This window comes from Kwoniella dendrophila, chromosome 4, assembly GCF_036810415.1.
Source record: "Kwoniella dendrophila CBS 6074 chromosome 4, complete sequence".
Taxonomy (NCBI): Eukaryota; Fungi; Basidiomycota; class Tremellomycetes; order Tremellales; family Cryptococcaceae; genus Kwoniella; species Kwoniella dendrophila.
In genome coordinates this window covers 1,618,314-1,633,965 of record NC_089479.1, presented here as the reverse complement: position 1 = coordinate 1,633,965, position 15,652 = coordinate 1,618,314, and the positions used below count along the sequence as shown (strand labels likewise).

General features: G+C 40.2%; 7 protein-coding genes across 7 annotated transcripts; 4 read left to right on the top strand and 3 right to left on the bottom strand.

The window, feature by feature from the left end:
- Positions 1-12: 12 nt before the first annotated feature.
- Positions 13-1,956, top strand: L201_003710 (nicotinate phosphoribosyltransferase; the record flags this gene model as incomplete). The annotated part of the gene is made up of 9 exons (XM_066219463.1): positions 13-87; positions 184-310; positions 378-611; positions 685-741; positions 808-1,001; positions 1,060-1,186; positions 1,254-1,568; positions 1,668-1,813; positions 1,873-1,956. The coding sequence occupies 9 exons, from the start codon at positions 13-15 to the stop codon at positions 1,954-1,956; spliced, it is 1,359 nt and encodes a 452-aa protein (XP_066075560.1).
- A 696-nt stretch (positions 1,957-2,652) lies between these two features.
- On the top strand, positions 2,653-2,962 carry L201_003709 (uncharacterized protein; the record flags this gene model as incomplete). Its single annotated transcript, XM_066219462.1, has 2 exons — positions 2,653-2,714; positions 2,794-2,962. The coding sequence occupies 2 exons, from the start codon at positions 2,653-2,655 to the stop codon at positions 2,960-2,962; spliced, it is 231 nt and encodes a 76-aa protein (XP_066075559.1).
- A 307-nt stretch (positions 2,963-3,269) lies between these two features.
- On the bottom strand, positions 3,270-4,644 carry L201_003708 (diphosphomevalonate decarboxylase; the record flags this gene model as incomplete). Its single annotated transcript, XM_066219461.1, has 3 exons — positions 3,270-4,160; positions 4,271-4,517; positions 4,598-4,644. The coding sequence occupies 3 exons, from the start codon at positions 4,642-4,644 to the stop codon at positions 3,270-3,272; spliced, it is 1,185 nt and encodes a 394-aa protein (XP_066075558.1).
- Positions 4,645-5,402: 758 nt separating this feature from the next.
- Positions 5,403-6,191, top strand: L201_003707 (uncharacterized protein; the record flags this gene model as incomplete). Its single annotated transcript, XM_066219460.1, has 2 exons — positions 5,403-5,427; positions 5,497-6,191. 2 exons carry the CDS (start codon positions 5,403-5,405, stop codon positions 6,189-6,191), a joined length of 720 nt encoding a protein of 239 aa, XP_066075557.1.
- A 708-nt stretch (positions 6,192-6,899) lies between these two features.
- Positions 6,900-9,241, top strand: L201_003706 (uncharacterized protein; the record flags this gene model as incomplete). Its single annotated transcript, XM_066219459.1, has 3 exons — positions 6,900-6,957; positions 7,052-7,987; positions 8,466-9,241. 3 exons carry the CDS (start codon positions 6,900-6,902, stop codon positions 9,239-9,241), a joined length of 1,770 nt encoding a protein of 589 aa, XP_066075556.1.
- Positions 9,242-10,511: 1,270 nt separating this feature from the next.
- Positions 10,512-11,053, bottom strand: L201_003705 (uncharacterized protein; the record flags this gene model as incomplete). The annotated part of the gene is made up of 2 exons (XM_066219458.1): positions 10,512-10,990; positions 11,050-11,053. The coding sequence occupies 2 exons, from the start codon at positions 11,051-11,053 to the stop codon at positions 10,512-10,514; spliced, it is 483 nt and encodes a 160-aa protein (XP_066075555.1).
- Positions 11,054-11,510: 457 nt separating this feature from the next.
- On the bottom strand, positions 11,511-14,878 carry L201_003704 (uncharacterized protein; the record flags this gene model as incomplete). Its single annotated transcript, XM_066219457.1, has 6 exons — positions 11,511-13,769; positions 13,837-13,910; positions 13,974-14,168; positions 14,249-14,402; positions 14,464-14,616; positions 14,687-14,878. 6 exons carry the CDS (start codon positions 14,876-14,878, stop codon positions 11,511-11,513), a joined length of 3,027 nt encoding a protein of 1,008 aa, XP_066075554.1.
- Positions 14,879-15,652: the final 774 nt, after the last annotated feature.

Genomic DNA, 15,652 nt, shown 5'->3' with positions numbered 1-15,652 from the left:
AATCAACGCACCATGTCCAATATTCTCGAGCTTCCGGCCGAAGAGGTAGAAATACCATTTTCTATCCTTGATACTGATTTGTACAAGGTATGTCACTGAAGACTATTCCTTCGGCTACTAAAATAGAAGGTCGCTATGCAGTATTTGACCAACAGCTGATTGATTTCACCCTCCTTCCTCTAGCTTACCATGCAAAATGCTGTATTACATCATTTTCACGATGCTCAAGTAGTTATACGATTTACAAACCGAGCACCTCATATGCTATTCAACCGGGCATGTTTTGATTGGGTCAAAGGTCATGTACTTGGTGAGCTGAGTTTCTGGCATCAACCTCCTGTATTGACCTTAGCTAACACCTCTTACCGAGCAAATAGGATTAAGTGAACTGAAATTACAGCCAGAAGAAAGGGCAGCTTTAGAAAAAGCTTATCCATGGTTCTCATCAACTTATCTTGATTATCTTGGATCGATGAGATTAGATCCTCTGAATCAAGTCAAATTATCTTTCCATCCTAAATCAGATGATGGTAGTTTAGGTGAAATCGGTATAGTGATAGAAGGTCCTTGGAGAGATACCATTCTGTACGAAGTTCCAATCATGTCCATACGTAGGTTCGGATTCAGCTATTTTATTGATTCGACGGTTAGTCTATCCAGCTGACATATACCTTGTCTGTTTAGTGAGTGAAGGGTACTTCAAATTCGTAGATACCGACTGGAACTATGATGGGCAGTTTGGTAAGCTTACCCATTCCCCATAAGTATGGTGAAGATGCTGAGCTGATACATATTCGTGATTGTTAGAACTCGCCAAGCAGAAAGCTATCGATCTACTCTCTCCTCCTTCACCAACCTCCCCTTTGGTTTTTTCAGAATTTGGTACAAGACGTAGAAGGAGTTTCCGAACCCAAGACACGGTTGTAAGGGGTCTTGTAGCAGGATTTGAAGGATGGAAAGCGAAAGGTGGAAAAGGTGGTTTGTTAGCTGGGACTAGTAATGTGAGCATTCTGTTCAGCTGGAGTCATCCCGTTGTACTTTGACTGACTAGTCAAATAGGTATACCTTGCGTTAAAATATGGGTTAAAACCAGCTGGTACTATCGCACACGAATGGATTATGGCTATTGGCGCTACATATGGCTATAAAGGTGCTAATGGAAAAGCAATGGACATGTGGGAAGAAGGTATGTTAAGCTGTTGTAGCTTTCCTTTTCTTACTGCGAAAGAATCAGCTAAAATGAGGTGAAATAGTCTATCCACCTGGGCCAAACGGCGCGCCATTAACAATGTTAACGGATACCTATACCGCCCAAGCATTCTTTGTCGATTTCATCTCACAGCCAGAACGGGCATTACGTTGGTCCACGTTAAGACAAGATTCAGGCGATCCATTCGAATTTGTCAAAGCTGCAAAGGAAACCTGGAAGATAATTGAAGAAAAAGCAGGTATGAATAGCGATAGTAGTCAACCTGTAGCAAAGGGTAAAAGAGTTATTTTCAGTGATGGTTTAGATGTGAACAAGGCTACTGAGCTACAGAAAGGATGTGATGATATTGGAATGGCAGGTAAGCACCATCCCAATTTCTCTATATCACAACAATCAGAATCTTTCCATGTTTTAGACTCGAAACGATCAGATAAGCTGACTTGGACAATAATTACAGCCTCATTCGGTATCGGAACTTTCCTCTCCAATGATTTCCAGAAGGCTTCAAGTCCCGATCAAGTATCGAAACCTCTAAATATAGTGATCAAGTTGAATCAGATAAATGGCAAGAATTGTGTCAAATTATCGGATGATAAAGGAAAGGTCAGCTTTTTATCATACTAAGAGGTTGGGATAGCTGACTAATGTGTATGTTGTGATAGTATACTGGAGATGTTGAAGAAGTCAAACGAGCGCAAGAGGCATTGAATTTGCCGCATGAACACGAGGATAAGCGAAGAGGATGATGAAATGCATGTAGCATTGATATATCAGCTTAGCGAAGATATCAACAAGAATCTCTGTAGAAGCAATCGTCCCGGCAACCCTATCAGGAAATAATGGCCAACTTGCCCAACGAGATACGCGTGTTACAGCTGTGATTAATCACGACAGGCCCGCTTGGCAGGTTGAACACTTATGTGTATAGATAACTACATGTAAACCTTGCGATACATTCCAGGAAGGACTTTCGCAGAATGACATGTAAACAATATGGTTCAAACCTTTATCTAAATTCTCAAACAACAAGGATCTGATCATTTTGCACAAGAAAAGATGACAAGACTTCTTTTCGGTATATGGGCAGTACCAGGAGTACCAATGATCCGAGCCGAGGGGAATTGACCATGATTAACGTTTGAATGTAAAGGAGGAGTGAGGTATACTAAGGATTTATCGCCCAATCATTGAAGTCCTTTCATTTTGGATTCTCAAAGGATATATATCGATTTTGAGGTAGCCTAGCAGCTAGATGTGCATGTACCGATACACATTCGTGTTTGGAAAAGGTATAAAAAGCCTCTCGATAACACCTATATCCCATCTTATCATTCATCAACAGTCTGTGACTGATCTAACGAATTATTAGATTTTATCAATTTACAAATTTAATTTGATCTTAACGTTTCCATGTATAGTACAGTACACTTTCAAGTCAAACAATGATCACATACGCTCCCAAAACCTTCAATATATCTAGATTAGCTTCATTATGTCGACAAACGTGAGTACATTCAAGCTAAAATCACTATAAGTATATATAGCTGATAATTGGAAAAATCACTTTTGTTTCCACGTTACAGTGCTAGACAACCTGGTTTATCATCTTCCACCTATGCTAGAGAATTACATCATCAACCTATAATTACAACCAAAACATTTACTTATAAACCACAATTCTCTGAAGGTGTTTTGAGAAATAAGATTGAACGAGCTAGATTGGCTACTCTAAGAAGAAATGGACTGCTTTGATGGAACCTGTTCAAAATATTTGGTGAACTGCTTAGTCGAACTTCAAGTATGATTATCTAAAGAGAGAGGTGCATATCGTACCCGTGTAATCAGTAGTAGTCAAGTTTTTGAACGGTTAGGTATATTGTCATGTATATTTCTCTACTTTTTTGTCGGTTGAGTATTGTGTACTATATATGCATTATGTGTTTATATGTAATTATCTAATAACTTACAGGAAGTTATCTATCTATTCTCCCAGAATTCTGTACATGTCTGACATCCCCGCCGACTTTCAGCGCAATGCCCAGTACCAAACCAATTCCGTCTAAGCCAAAGTCTTTGGTACACCTTGTTCATTTAACAAACTTTCTTCTTTACCTAAAGTTCTTGGTCCATCACCAACTCTAGTATGAATCAAAGATTTGACTGAACCTTTTTCCCAACCACCTTGTCTAACGACATTTTGATTAAAAGATTCAGGTAAGTCTTCTGATTTCGTTTTAAAAGGATCTTTTGATTCTTCAGCTTGAGGGAAAAATTTATTTATTACACCTAAAACTTTACCTATATTTTTTTCTAAAGAATAAATTACAGCATTTGGTCCAGCATCAAAAGTATATGCTGCAATGATTTCACCTGATGATCTATTTAATTCTTCAATAACTTGAATAATTGATTTTGAAACATCATTTAAATAAAATATAGGTGGTGAAGTATCTAAACAAACTGAATGAAATGAATTTGAATCTTTCATTGTTATTTTTGCAAAATTTTCAAAATCTTTTGATTTTATTGTTTTTGAAATTTCTTCCATTCTTCCTGGAACTATATTTAATCTTTCTTTTAATAAAGTTGAAGTTTCAACTGTTCTTTGCATGCCTGATGTTGATGATGTTCCCTTTTTTAAATCACTTACAACACAAATTAATGCGCGCATTTCAGGCCAATCTTCTCTTGATGCAACTTGTTCAGCTAAAGAATCTGATCCATCTTCTTTTGAACCTTCTCTCCATGCTACATATCCACCAAATAATGATCTACATGCTGATCCAGATCCTTGTCTTGCTATTAAAGATAATTCAGATGGACTTTGTGGTAATTCATATAATTTAGCTAAAGATGCTACTAATGCTGCTAATCCAGATGCTGAAGATGCTAATCCTGCTGCAGTTGGGAAATTGTTATATGATGCGATACGTAAAGGCCATTGTGAGAGCTATTGAGATGTGAATGTGAGCATTGACATCAAATTGATGATAGTATTCAAAGCACCACATCCGGAGTGATTATACTGAATATGACAGGTAGCCTAGATATAAGACATACCTTGGGTAAACTTGAGTTTTTATCCTCTTCGATCTTTCTCCAATTCCTTAACTCTTTTATACAAACACCTAATCTACCATCTTCTTTTACAGTTTCCTCTTTACCATTTAACCATAATCTATCACCTTTTTCAAACGATTCGTCAACTCGTGAAGTTGTAGTTGATCTCAAGTGATCTTGATCTAAAGTTACTGATAATGATGAGTTTGTGGGTAGAATCAGCTTTGTATCACGTTTACCCCAATACCTAAAGTTACAGAAAACCAAAATCATCAGCCATAATATTCGCATTGATATGAAAAGGGAAAGATGGGAAAAGTAACTGACTTGATACAGGCTATGTTGACTGGTGCTGATACTGTAGCTTCGTACATCTTTCGAGTATTTTGGATAGGCGATTATAGGTATAATATGCAGAAAGAATAAAGTAATGCAATTATATACCCCAATAAAAAGTTGGTAGGATCAACAATAACATTCGCGAGAGACAAAGATGGGACCGTGAACCGTACGATGTTTTCAAAGTTTATGACTTGTTACGTAACCACAACAAGGTGGAGGTTATGAACGAGGAACAGCAGCAACCCTCTAAATAACCATCTTCATTCCTCCTGGCTGCAATTTTCTTCCTCTCTACAACGAATATCAGCTTGAGTATGACACGTCGAAATCCGTATGGGCTAGCTGCTCATGCCTGATGGCACTTGTGAAACCACTTATATTGACTGTCGGGTTTCTACCTGTCCAAAGAGAGATTAGATACACCTGGTCGTTCATGAAGTCATGGTCGTTTGACACGATATGGCAATATTCTTACAAACCAAGAGATGAACATTCGGTTCTTTGGTTATGATGCTATCACAACTCGGTATATTAGGTGTATATGCTCTAGCATAACGTAGGCCAGATAAGCCAATCCTTTCATTTTGGTCCTTTCATGTGAGTGGCGTCGGCAACGAAGATGCATCATGTAGCTCCAAAGCGCGTATATAAAAGACTCTCTGAAGGACGATCATGAGGGTTATTAGTTTTGTTTCGCTTAAATTGGTTTGACCTATGCCTCATTTGACTTTCTTTCGCTTTTCGCCACTCATATCACAAACAGATAATCATATAAGCAGACTTCAATAACATGTCTTATTGTTCACACGACCCAAGTGAGTCGATATCAGTCTGTTTACACCATCCTCCACGCTCGCATATGGCTGATATTACCTGGTCTTCAGCTATGGAGGATTCTAAAGAACTATCTCGTCTTCGAGATTCTTTGAGAAAGAGTAATGATACGAAGTATGAAGATGTTCGATCGGCCTACACCTATCCTGAAGGAACGAACGTTTACAGATCGAGCTATTTCCCTATCGATGACAAAGCATTAATCAAAGATTGTAAACACACAGACACGAGTTACTCATTTCACCAAAATGCTAGCAACTTGCTGTTCCACTCCTTCATCGAAAGACGTAAGGAACGAACCGCCACGTCTTGGGCAAAACAATCAGAGGAATGGAATGAAAAGCTTCAGAACGGCGAACTCAATACCATTCAAGATTTACTTTTACGATCAGTTATATCTGGATCCAGATTTACTGATCGACAGACCGCTTTACATTTCTATAAGTCTGCCACCAACACCGATGGAAATGGCAATACCACTTTTACTGAATTAGGAGGAAAAGCTTTTCATATACACGCTAAAAATCAAGTCGCTCATGATATGTACGATGGAGCTCCCAAAGATCTCAACTATCCACCTGTCCAATACGAGCTTGATAACGAGTCTGAAGAGATTAAGTCTGAAATCAGCAGTCTTCAACGCATAGTTGAAGTTAATCAACGGGATTCCAGATTCGCGGAAATGGGAGGCGAAATCGAAGAAAAGGAAAAAGTTGGTAAGATATATAGTAGATGGTTAGAGTAGTATTCTAACAGGAACCCAGCGGAACAACCAGGTGCTTCGTCTTCTCGTGAATGCTGATTGACATGGATGCAACCCCATTCTGCCCATTCTTTACACTGGACAATGTATTTACCTTTGTACCGCAAAGTACAGGACATGTGAATGCCCAAGTAAAAGCTAACAACTTCCTTACTCGACGTCATGCGCGTTCATCGGATGCAGCAATGTGTCACCTGTCAAACCTATTGAAGTTTGAGTGCAGGATGTATAATTCCTTTCTGAACTAAAAGATAGCAAACAAATGAAGTATGAATAAACGTGTGCAGCTTTCCACGGAGTTACAGTAAAATATGTATGTCAACCGTTTGCGACGCTTACGGATTAAGTCAAGTTCCGGCTGAGTAGCCCTTTTCGAATTATGGTATCCCCGGTGACGCTCTGTATCAGCTGCCTTCCAGAGTCAGTTGAAACTATGCCGGGAAGCCCTCCGTTAGGTTATTCATGTACGTAAGCGAGCTGTTGCTGTGTCTTCTGAAAACGCAGGAAGCTGTATAATAACGTGCTTCTTTTCTGCTTCCGTCTTTTCTTATCGTTCTCTCAGACTTGTCCTGCTTTCAAGAAGACATCAAAAATCACATATAACAAGGCTAACTTGGGTAGACTGAGTTCAAGTAACTCTTCTTATCCCCTTCACAAAGAACTCAAGCTTTATTTAACTTTACATTCACCATGTCAGATTTCAGGCCACTGTGTACGCCAGATCTCGAGTCAGGTCTCGATCAGTTCAGTGAGTGAGCTTCAGAAGTGTACCGCTCGTAAAATACGATATTCCTGGTTAACTTTGATACTTTTCACAATTTCGCTGACCTACCATTCGTAAGCTCTTTCTCAAGCAAGGGAAATTGGCCAAGAATTAGAGAGTTTGCCTAATTATACACCCGCTTACATTCAACGTGATAAAGGAGGATCAACTTACAAACATCGAGCATCCCCCTATTTCCCACTTGACGTCGATGCTTTGGTCCAAGATTGTTTTAAGAAAGATAAAACGGTAGAGTTTAGATCAAGAGCCAATTCAAGCATGTTGTTGGCTTTACAAGGTCAATCGAAAGTATATGCCACTAGTTACTGGGGTCAAGCGGCAAAAGATTGGTTTAACGCTAAAGACTCAGGAGAAGGGATTTCTGAGGATAATATTGGAAGATTCACCAAATATGCCAAGTATGGGAATGCCACTTACCCAGATTTAGAAACTGCTATGGAAGCTATATCAGCAATGACAGATCTTGATGAATGGGGGCGTCCATACTTGACTGAGATGGGAGAAAAAGCTTATATCATAAAATCTTTAGGTCAAGTCTTTCACACCACTTACGATAAAGCCTCAAAGTATATCGATATTCCTGCTTCTATCAAGAGTAGCCTTATTTCAGCAGATATTCAACCGTATGCTGACGATCTTTGGAAAAGAATGACACTTCATAAACAGAATTTAGATAGGACCGGCTCAAAGCCTCCGAATGACGAGGTGTCCCAAAGCAAAGATATCGGAAAATGGCATATCAGATGGGCAATTGAACAAAACTCGAGTAATGATTCGAATGACAACGATCGTCCATCATCTCCCCCGCCACAGACAGAACCACCATTACATGTCCCCGGCAGCTTAGAGGTTTCTCTTCAATCTCGACTTCGTCGTCTCACCAGCAAGCCCCAGGCAGCTTTATCTCTCGAGTCTCGATTCGCTCGTCTCGCCTATAATTCAAAATCATCATTCTCTCCTGTATCCGGAAGCCATGAATATCTTGCTTACGGGAGTGAGCCACAAGTGGCACATGTTTGAGGACGCCACTGCACACTCAGATATCGAGATTATTGTGCGTAAATGTGTTTTGACTGTACCAACGTTATTGAAAGTCATATTTCGTACCAGTCTATGGGCGGTTTGAATATTGTACCCTTTGGTAATGCTGCGTATGCGGCTGCTTATGCATATCGATACAGGTATATGTCCGGTGTTGAATAACGAGGAAACAGTGAATGGACCTCAGTTGCAAGTTACGTGAAGATTGGCTGTTGATGGTGTTGTATTACTGATAACGAGTATGCATATACGTCTATATATGTCTATATGCTTGTATAATGTGTTACAATATGTATAATAGTACAATAAGGATATCTAAGCAGCTCGACGAAGGTCGCGTATACTAGTCTAAGTAAAATTTTACAGTACTACTTAATGCTTACGTAATTGAACAAAGGGTGCCTTTGGCATTGATCCTCATGATGTCCAAGACAACGGTTTTCCGACATTCGAACAACACAATGCTAGAGAACGTCTTCTTGAACTTTACCGTGGATCAAATGTTACGAAAGAAGCACAACAAGCGACAGCAGCTGTATTGATTGAAGCCGACATGAAATCCTCAGGAGCTCGCAGAAAAGATGCGACCATGATCAGAGTATTACTAGATGATTTCACAGAATGGGGTTATTATGATAATACCAAGAGAAAAGAAGTCAACGAAAAATGGGGAATAGACATGTCACGAAAAGAAGAAGCCAAGAAAGCGCTTGAATCAAATCTTAGAGAACCTAACAGATCACTCAAGTGGTATCCACAATTATCTCAAATGGGAGAAGAATTGTATGCCATTCGAGCTGTTCGAGATGCTGCTAGTACTATGTCAGAAACGAACAAAAACGCTCAACAAATAACCTCTGAACTTAGTCAAGAGGCATCAGACCATATCCCAAAGGGCGCTTGGTCAGCTTGTCAAGAGATGTGGCGAAACCAGATTCAGAAATCCACTGCGATTGGTGTTGAACAAGAGTCCGACCGAATTCAGACTTTCTCAACAGTCAATTGGCCCAACATGAGAGTTTCGACTTGGGATGACGATTACCATAGATTAGACGAGCCTCCAGGCAAGAAAAAATCTGGATTGTCATCCCTCTTCAAGTCTTCAAAGGATTCTTCGTGGACTAAAAACCCCGATTTCAAGCGTTCCACCAAAACTTCAGATATCGCTACCGCTGCGGGTGTTGTATATACTGGAGGTTTACAATAGTGTCCGAGAGTGATGTCCCGGATGGTGAGCTTCTTTACTACAAAGTCGATGCATTTCACGTTTTCGCAAGTCAAAAGGTTTTCAATTACCTGTACAGCAGGCACCAGTGGTGGTTGATGCATCCTGCTTAGCCCAGAATCCACTATGTTGGCGCAGCTGCTTTGATAGGACATATTACACTACGTCACGTATTGTGGCGTATCGAACACTACACTCCATATTTACTGTAGACGTTTGGAGCATATTCGTCATCAATGATACAACAGAAAGGAGAACCCTTTGAGTTTTATCCCTAAAGCTGCTCGTTCCGCGGCTCAAAATATATGGCGAAGCTTTATTGAAAACTCCATCAAGACTGAATCTGAGAATACCTATTACGGTGAGAATGGCCTTAGAAATAGAACCTTTCGAGACTGGTCCACTGTGCGGGATTCAAGGTGGGATGATGATGATGGTAATACAGAAACTTCAGGGACAAAATCTCGCTTCTCATCCAAAAACTCTTCATGGACTAGAAATCCGAACTATAAGAAAAAATCCAGACTAAGCCAGTACTTGTGCTTCGGAGGATTGATCTGTGCCTCAATCTTCTCCAAAAGATGAAGCAAATCGTCAACTACATTGTGTAGCTGATACATCATTCGTACCCTAACATGAAGCATATGCAGTACCATATTGAGGTCAGATGCGCCTGTCGCCTATGTAACGGCAAGACATGTTATGGATGGGCTGATTCCGAAAATACGATTGCATTTCATAGATAAGACTGACCTCCACGGCGTAAATGTACAGTAGAGGTCACAGCAGATAGCTATCAGCTATCATAGTAGTTTGACAACTTCCTTCTCGAGACCTTTTCTTCGAAACTATCTTCAGCGTGTCTTTTGTTTAAGTCACTGCTGAATTCTAGAGCCACTTGATTATCTGATGAGATTAATCTACCCATTTGGTCCACGAGTGATTCAAGTTCGGGTGGTTGATCAAGACTATCGTTCCAACTCATATATCCTTTAATCCTATTTCGGAGTTCAAAGTCCAGAACAATTTTTCTGTCTTCTTGGTTATTTTTTGCGAAAGCTTCATGGATACATGCCCAAGATTCTTGTACATGTCGTCTTGCTCGAGGTATGATTTTCGATAAAATCACCGAGGGGGGCTCAGCAAGGGAAGCGTAAGGTAGATAAGGTGGACGTCTGTGTAAATCTTCTGCAAACTCTGAGGCAGCTTCAGTCTGAAAGATACCTAGACCTTCTTCTGTCAAATTTGGCTTTTAAGGATCGGAATTATCAATTCTTCGTCTCGTAGCTCTTTCAAATTCCTCTTCGGAATAATCTCCAGTTAACAAGTCCAAACCGGTTTTTTCTTCATTCTCAATAATTTCTGGTATAGTCTGTGGATGATCTCTCCAATTCTTCAACCATAAATGCCAGCTTTTTGCAGTCTCGTCAACTTTCTTGAGTCGAGTACGTCTCCCGTACAAGATGGTATGAATTGAATCCCGACTAGATTGAGATATGTCAAACCTAGCTAAGCTTTGTTTCAGTAAAGGATAGTAAAGTTCGTCATATTCCGGCGGCCATTCCTCTCTAGACGCATTGGATGATTCTTCATGTTCTGCTTGAGTGACCGAGAAGTACTTTCGAATTGCTCCCGGAGTGGTAGATTGGCCACAGAGTACAGCATTTCGCTCTTCAATAGTGGGTTCAAGCCAGCCTATAACATCCCAATTCTCCCAGTCAGATGTATATTCTATGCATCGTCAGAGATTTCCGTTAGGGTTTTCACTTCTTCCGTTTTAACCAATGTACTCATATTGTTTATACAACCGCCAATCAATCACGCGAGCGATTTTGGTGATCTATATACGGGAATGTTTTTAGTGATATGATATAGTAATATGGTTCTCGTATAGGTATAGGATCACTTATATACTTGGTATTTTCCTTACTATTCAAGACAAAATGCAGGTATTTTCTCCTTTGTGACCAGGATTCCCTCACTATATCGCTTCTCATCATCAGTGAAAGGATTGACATGACGTATAGACGGGACTTAGCTCTTTTGCTGAAGGTAGCTAGGATTCCGCTGAATAATGGATTGTCAAAATCCTAATAGATAATGTCGCTTATATTACAGTACTATCTCAAGTGCTAATCGGTACAGAAGAATTCATGCAATTATGCGAATACGTTGATACAACTTTATAAATAATCTGAATTTTTCACTGATTTGAGGCTAATACAACTTGTGAAGATGCTTGACAAGATAACTAAATAAGATCATCCACACTTCTATATGGAGGCACACTTCTTGCTCTCATCGCTCTACCATAACCTGTACCTAAACTCATTCCCAAACCACTGATACCATTGGCATTATTTTCATTACCAACCTTTCTTCTACTATTCTTTGATACATCATCATTATCTTCATTGTGATTACCAAAAATGACCTCTAACAAACCTCTATGCGGTCTACTTTTACTTGAACTTCTTTTATCCATGAATCTCCTTGTAGCGTGATTTTCTATGTCACCATTTGTAGCTGATTTGATTTTTGTTATTATCTCGTCATGCTTGATGTTTACATTCAGTTCTGGTGATAAAGAGGACTTCTTCGTTGGATCCGAATCACTTGATTTACTTGATTTAGTGGAATTTCTAGACTTCATCTTTTGTAATTGTAACATGGATGTAGAGTCATCTTTGGACCTTGGTCTGCCTCTTTCTTCCTGTTCCTCTCCTACAGAGCGGTGTTCTTCCTTGTTTTTCCTGATTTTTATACCTCGCTCACGGTCATCTTCTGATGATTCACTTTGAGAAGGTTCAGGATCACGTGTCGACATTGTCAAACTTGGTGCTAAACTGGGTCTCCTAAATGTTGTAGGTGATAGCAGATTAAGATCTTTCATAGTATTACCATTTATATTCGGTTGAACATTGAAAGCTTTCTTCAGAATACCATACGCTCTAGGATCCGATAGATGGATTATGATCTTGCTTTCGTGCGAGGAGTTGAGCAATCCATTGTTATGATAATACTGTTGTGAATGGTGAGCAGAGGGGAAAGCATAACCTAAACTAGATTTCCTCGATCTGCTTGAAGCCCTGCTATGAGGTCTTGGTAGAGGTTCAATCGTGTCATTTGGCGGCGAGTCCGATAGGGATATTTGTTTACTAAGCGGTGATGCAGGTACTCCATAACCAAGACCATAGCCGTTGTTGATAGAGGATGTGGTAGCTATTCTAGTGAGGGGTTGTCTTGGAAGGGAAGTCGAAGCATGGGAAACGGATCTTCTGTTCCCCGGGCGATTTACCGCAGCTTTACTGACGGAAGTTGACCTAGGTGGGAAAGTGTAGTTCTTGCTTGGGGTTGTGCTAGGTTTGGCCGTAGTGTGATTATCGAAGAGGGAGGTAACGGGTTGTAAGGGTGACAACATACTTCCCCAGCCATCTCTATAAGACGTAAAGGTTTCCACTGATCCTCTACGCCGTTCACCTATTGGTGACATATGTGGGGAATGTATGAACTCTACCTTGATATAACATCTCAATGCTCTTCGGGGCGATTTGTCTCTTTCTGCCGCTGCTGGATGTTCAGCTTTAGGTGTTTCAGAACGTTTAGAGGGTGGAAGGGAAACTGAACGTTGTTGAGGCGAAGTTGATGCCGAGTTTATAGGAGGAGGCTTCTTGCCGAATGAGAACAGAGAAGGGAACCAGCCCACTTGAGGGTCATTGGTTGAACTTGAATGATCATCCGAAAGCATATCTAAGGGAACATTCATGGCTAGTTGGAATATCGTATCTTCCTTGACAGCGGATCCATTTGCTGTAGGAGTAGGTGTTGAAGCCGTGGAAGACATTTGCGCGGTTGGTAGCAGGTGGTACATGATTCCAGCTGAACGCATTAGATATTTTATGTAACTTTTACACCTTCTCTCACTTTCCGCCATAGGGTTTCTTAAAACGATAATATCTTTCTTGGTCTTGCTTTTATCTTTATGTTTCTTATCATTGGTGTGAATTCGATATTGTTCGATATCTTCTTGATCATCTGAATAGATAGGTAAGGTATATTTGATTTCACTCTCGATGAAAGAGGTTGATTTGAACCTTCTACTTTGTTCTTTATCATCCCAATCTGACACTCTTTGCTTAATTTTTTCACCTAATTCGTATGAATGGAATTTCGCCATCCGTGTATTACCGTCTATCTCGAGGAAATCCCTCATAGCCTTTCTGACTCTTGCCCATTCTGATTTTTCAAAATCCAGGTTGATTTCGGATGATAGTGCCGAGGTTGGCGGTCTCCAAGGTGCATGTGGGGGGTACATGGCATCTAACTCCGATAACCTATCTCTTGCCCTTTCTCTCATCACATACAGTGATGTATGTTTTGGTCCTAACGGAAACTTGATTTGAAGTAGCAATGACAGCATGGTCAAAGCTATACACCATATATCTAATTCTGGTCCATAGTAGGTGACTTCTCCTGGTGGTCGAGCAAGAGCTTGTACTATTTCTGGACTCTGACGATGTCGATATATTAGCTCAGGTGGTGGCGGATTTGATATTGCGATACGAAATCCTACTTACGTGAAAAGCAGGACTGCCACAGCATGTCGTCAATTTGGGCTCGCTTGCTGAAAACCGAGTAGCCAATCCAAGATCTGAATCCAGTGTCAGCTATTGTAACCATATTGTAGAAGTGGAGTCGCTGGATTGAACCTCACCTAAAATCAGGATTTCCCCTGTTTCTACATCCACCAAGACGTTATCGCCCTTCAGATCTCGATGACATACTCTTCCTTTTTCATGTAAAGTATCCCGTATAACTGATACTAATTGATCTAGGATATATGCTGCTCTGGAAGGTTGAAGAGGTAGAGGATGTGCTGGAAGTGGTACATGCGAAGAAGCGTATTGTTCTATTAAATTCGTAATGGTTAGATTGGCCCGCTTTGCTTTTAGACCTTGACGTAATGATTGGAAAACGTAATAGACTTACCGACAAGATAGAAATGGCCTTGTGTCCTGACCCAGCCCTCTACACCGATCAGACAAGGATGACTAGGTAATTCAGCTAATAAAGTGGGTTCTCTGAGTAATCTAGCGGAGATCAGAGGATGATGAGGGTGTAAAGGAGTATGTTTTAAAGCATACTGCGAAAACGAGTTCCATATTAGTATATTTACTCTTTATGGATATACGATTATGGCTCACATATAACCCATCTGCGCCTAATACCTTATACACCGTACTAAATTTACCTTTTCCGAGTAGACCACCTGAAGAAAGAGGTAGATATGTATATTCTGTGATACCGTGTTTGAGTAGATAATCGGGATGGGCAGCCGTTATTGGATCTTCAGTATGCTATAGGGAGAGGTGATAGATGCTTCTTATAAGCTGAACGTTCCTAATCTCAGTAAACCTGACGACTTACCTTTACAAGGTCATCCCATTTCAATATAGGTGGACCAGCTGTAATATGTGAATCGTATTTACTACTCCTATCCTTGGAACCTTTACTTCTGGATTTACTATTTCTTCCTATAGGTGATGATCCTCTAGTTCTGCCATTCCCATAGACATATAATGTCCCCGCGCCAGGATGTAATATCTCTTCTTTTGGCATCCTTCGCGATTATTGGACTATATGTGTAAATTGATCACGGTATACGTTTTAGACTCGTCATATTGAGACCATCTTTGGGTGATGATAATTGTTCTGCGTAAGGTCTTGTAGAGCAAAGGGATAATTCGATCGACTATCAACCGCTATTGATGAGGTTATTAGTTGAAGCTGAGGTGTTGTGTTGAAAATCTTCGTTCCGCAGAAAAGCGTCGTGCGCCGTATCCAAAAGGAATGGTTATGAGCGGTAAAAAGCGATTCTCAGTTTATATTGACAAAGGAAGAGATAGATAGACGTTGAAGATAACCTTGTTGACGTGATTAATACTACTTTTCCAAGCGAGTTTGTGTGTGGAGTAATTTCGCTTAACGTAGATTGATAACCTGTGGAAATGTATCCGAATATTCCTATCTTACAGATCTTATCCCTAATAATTGAAGAAAGCTCAATCGATACTACTCGCACTGTAGGTGAACTGATTACAAATCGTGATTGGTTATATGTATACTGATGGAAAAGGAGAACAGCGATTAGAAGGATGACGACTTGAAATCTTTCCTTTCTTCCATCCTCTTCTTTCACATCTTAATCATCAACATACCATTTTTATCTCTTTTGACTTGCTATCATACTGTTATCCAAGAAAGCCGGTATTACCGACACCACTTGTTCACAAGATAAAGTCGTTCTAGCGCCATCATATTATCCTTACCAATTGTACCGAGAAAACTGATAAGCCTTCAGAACAGCGTAATGAAGTTTTTCCATATCTCTTT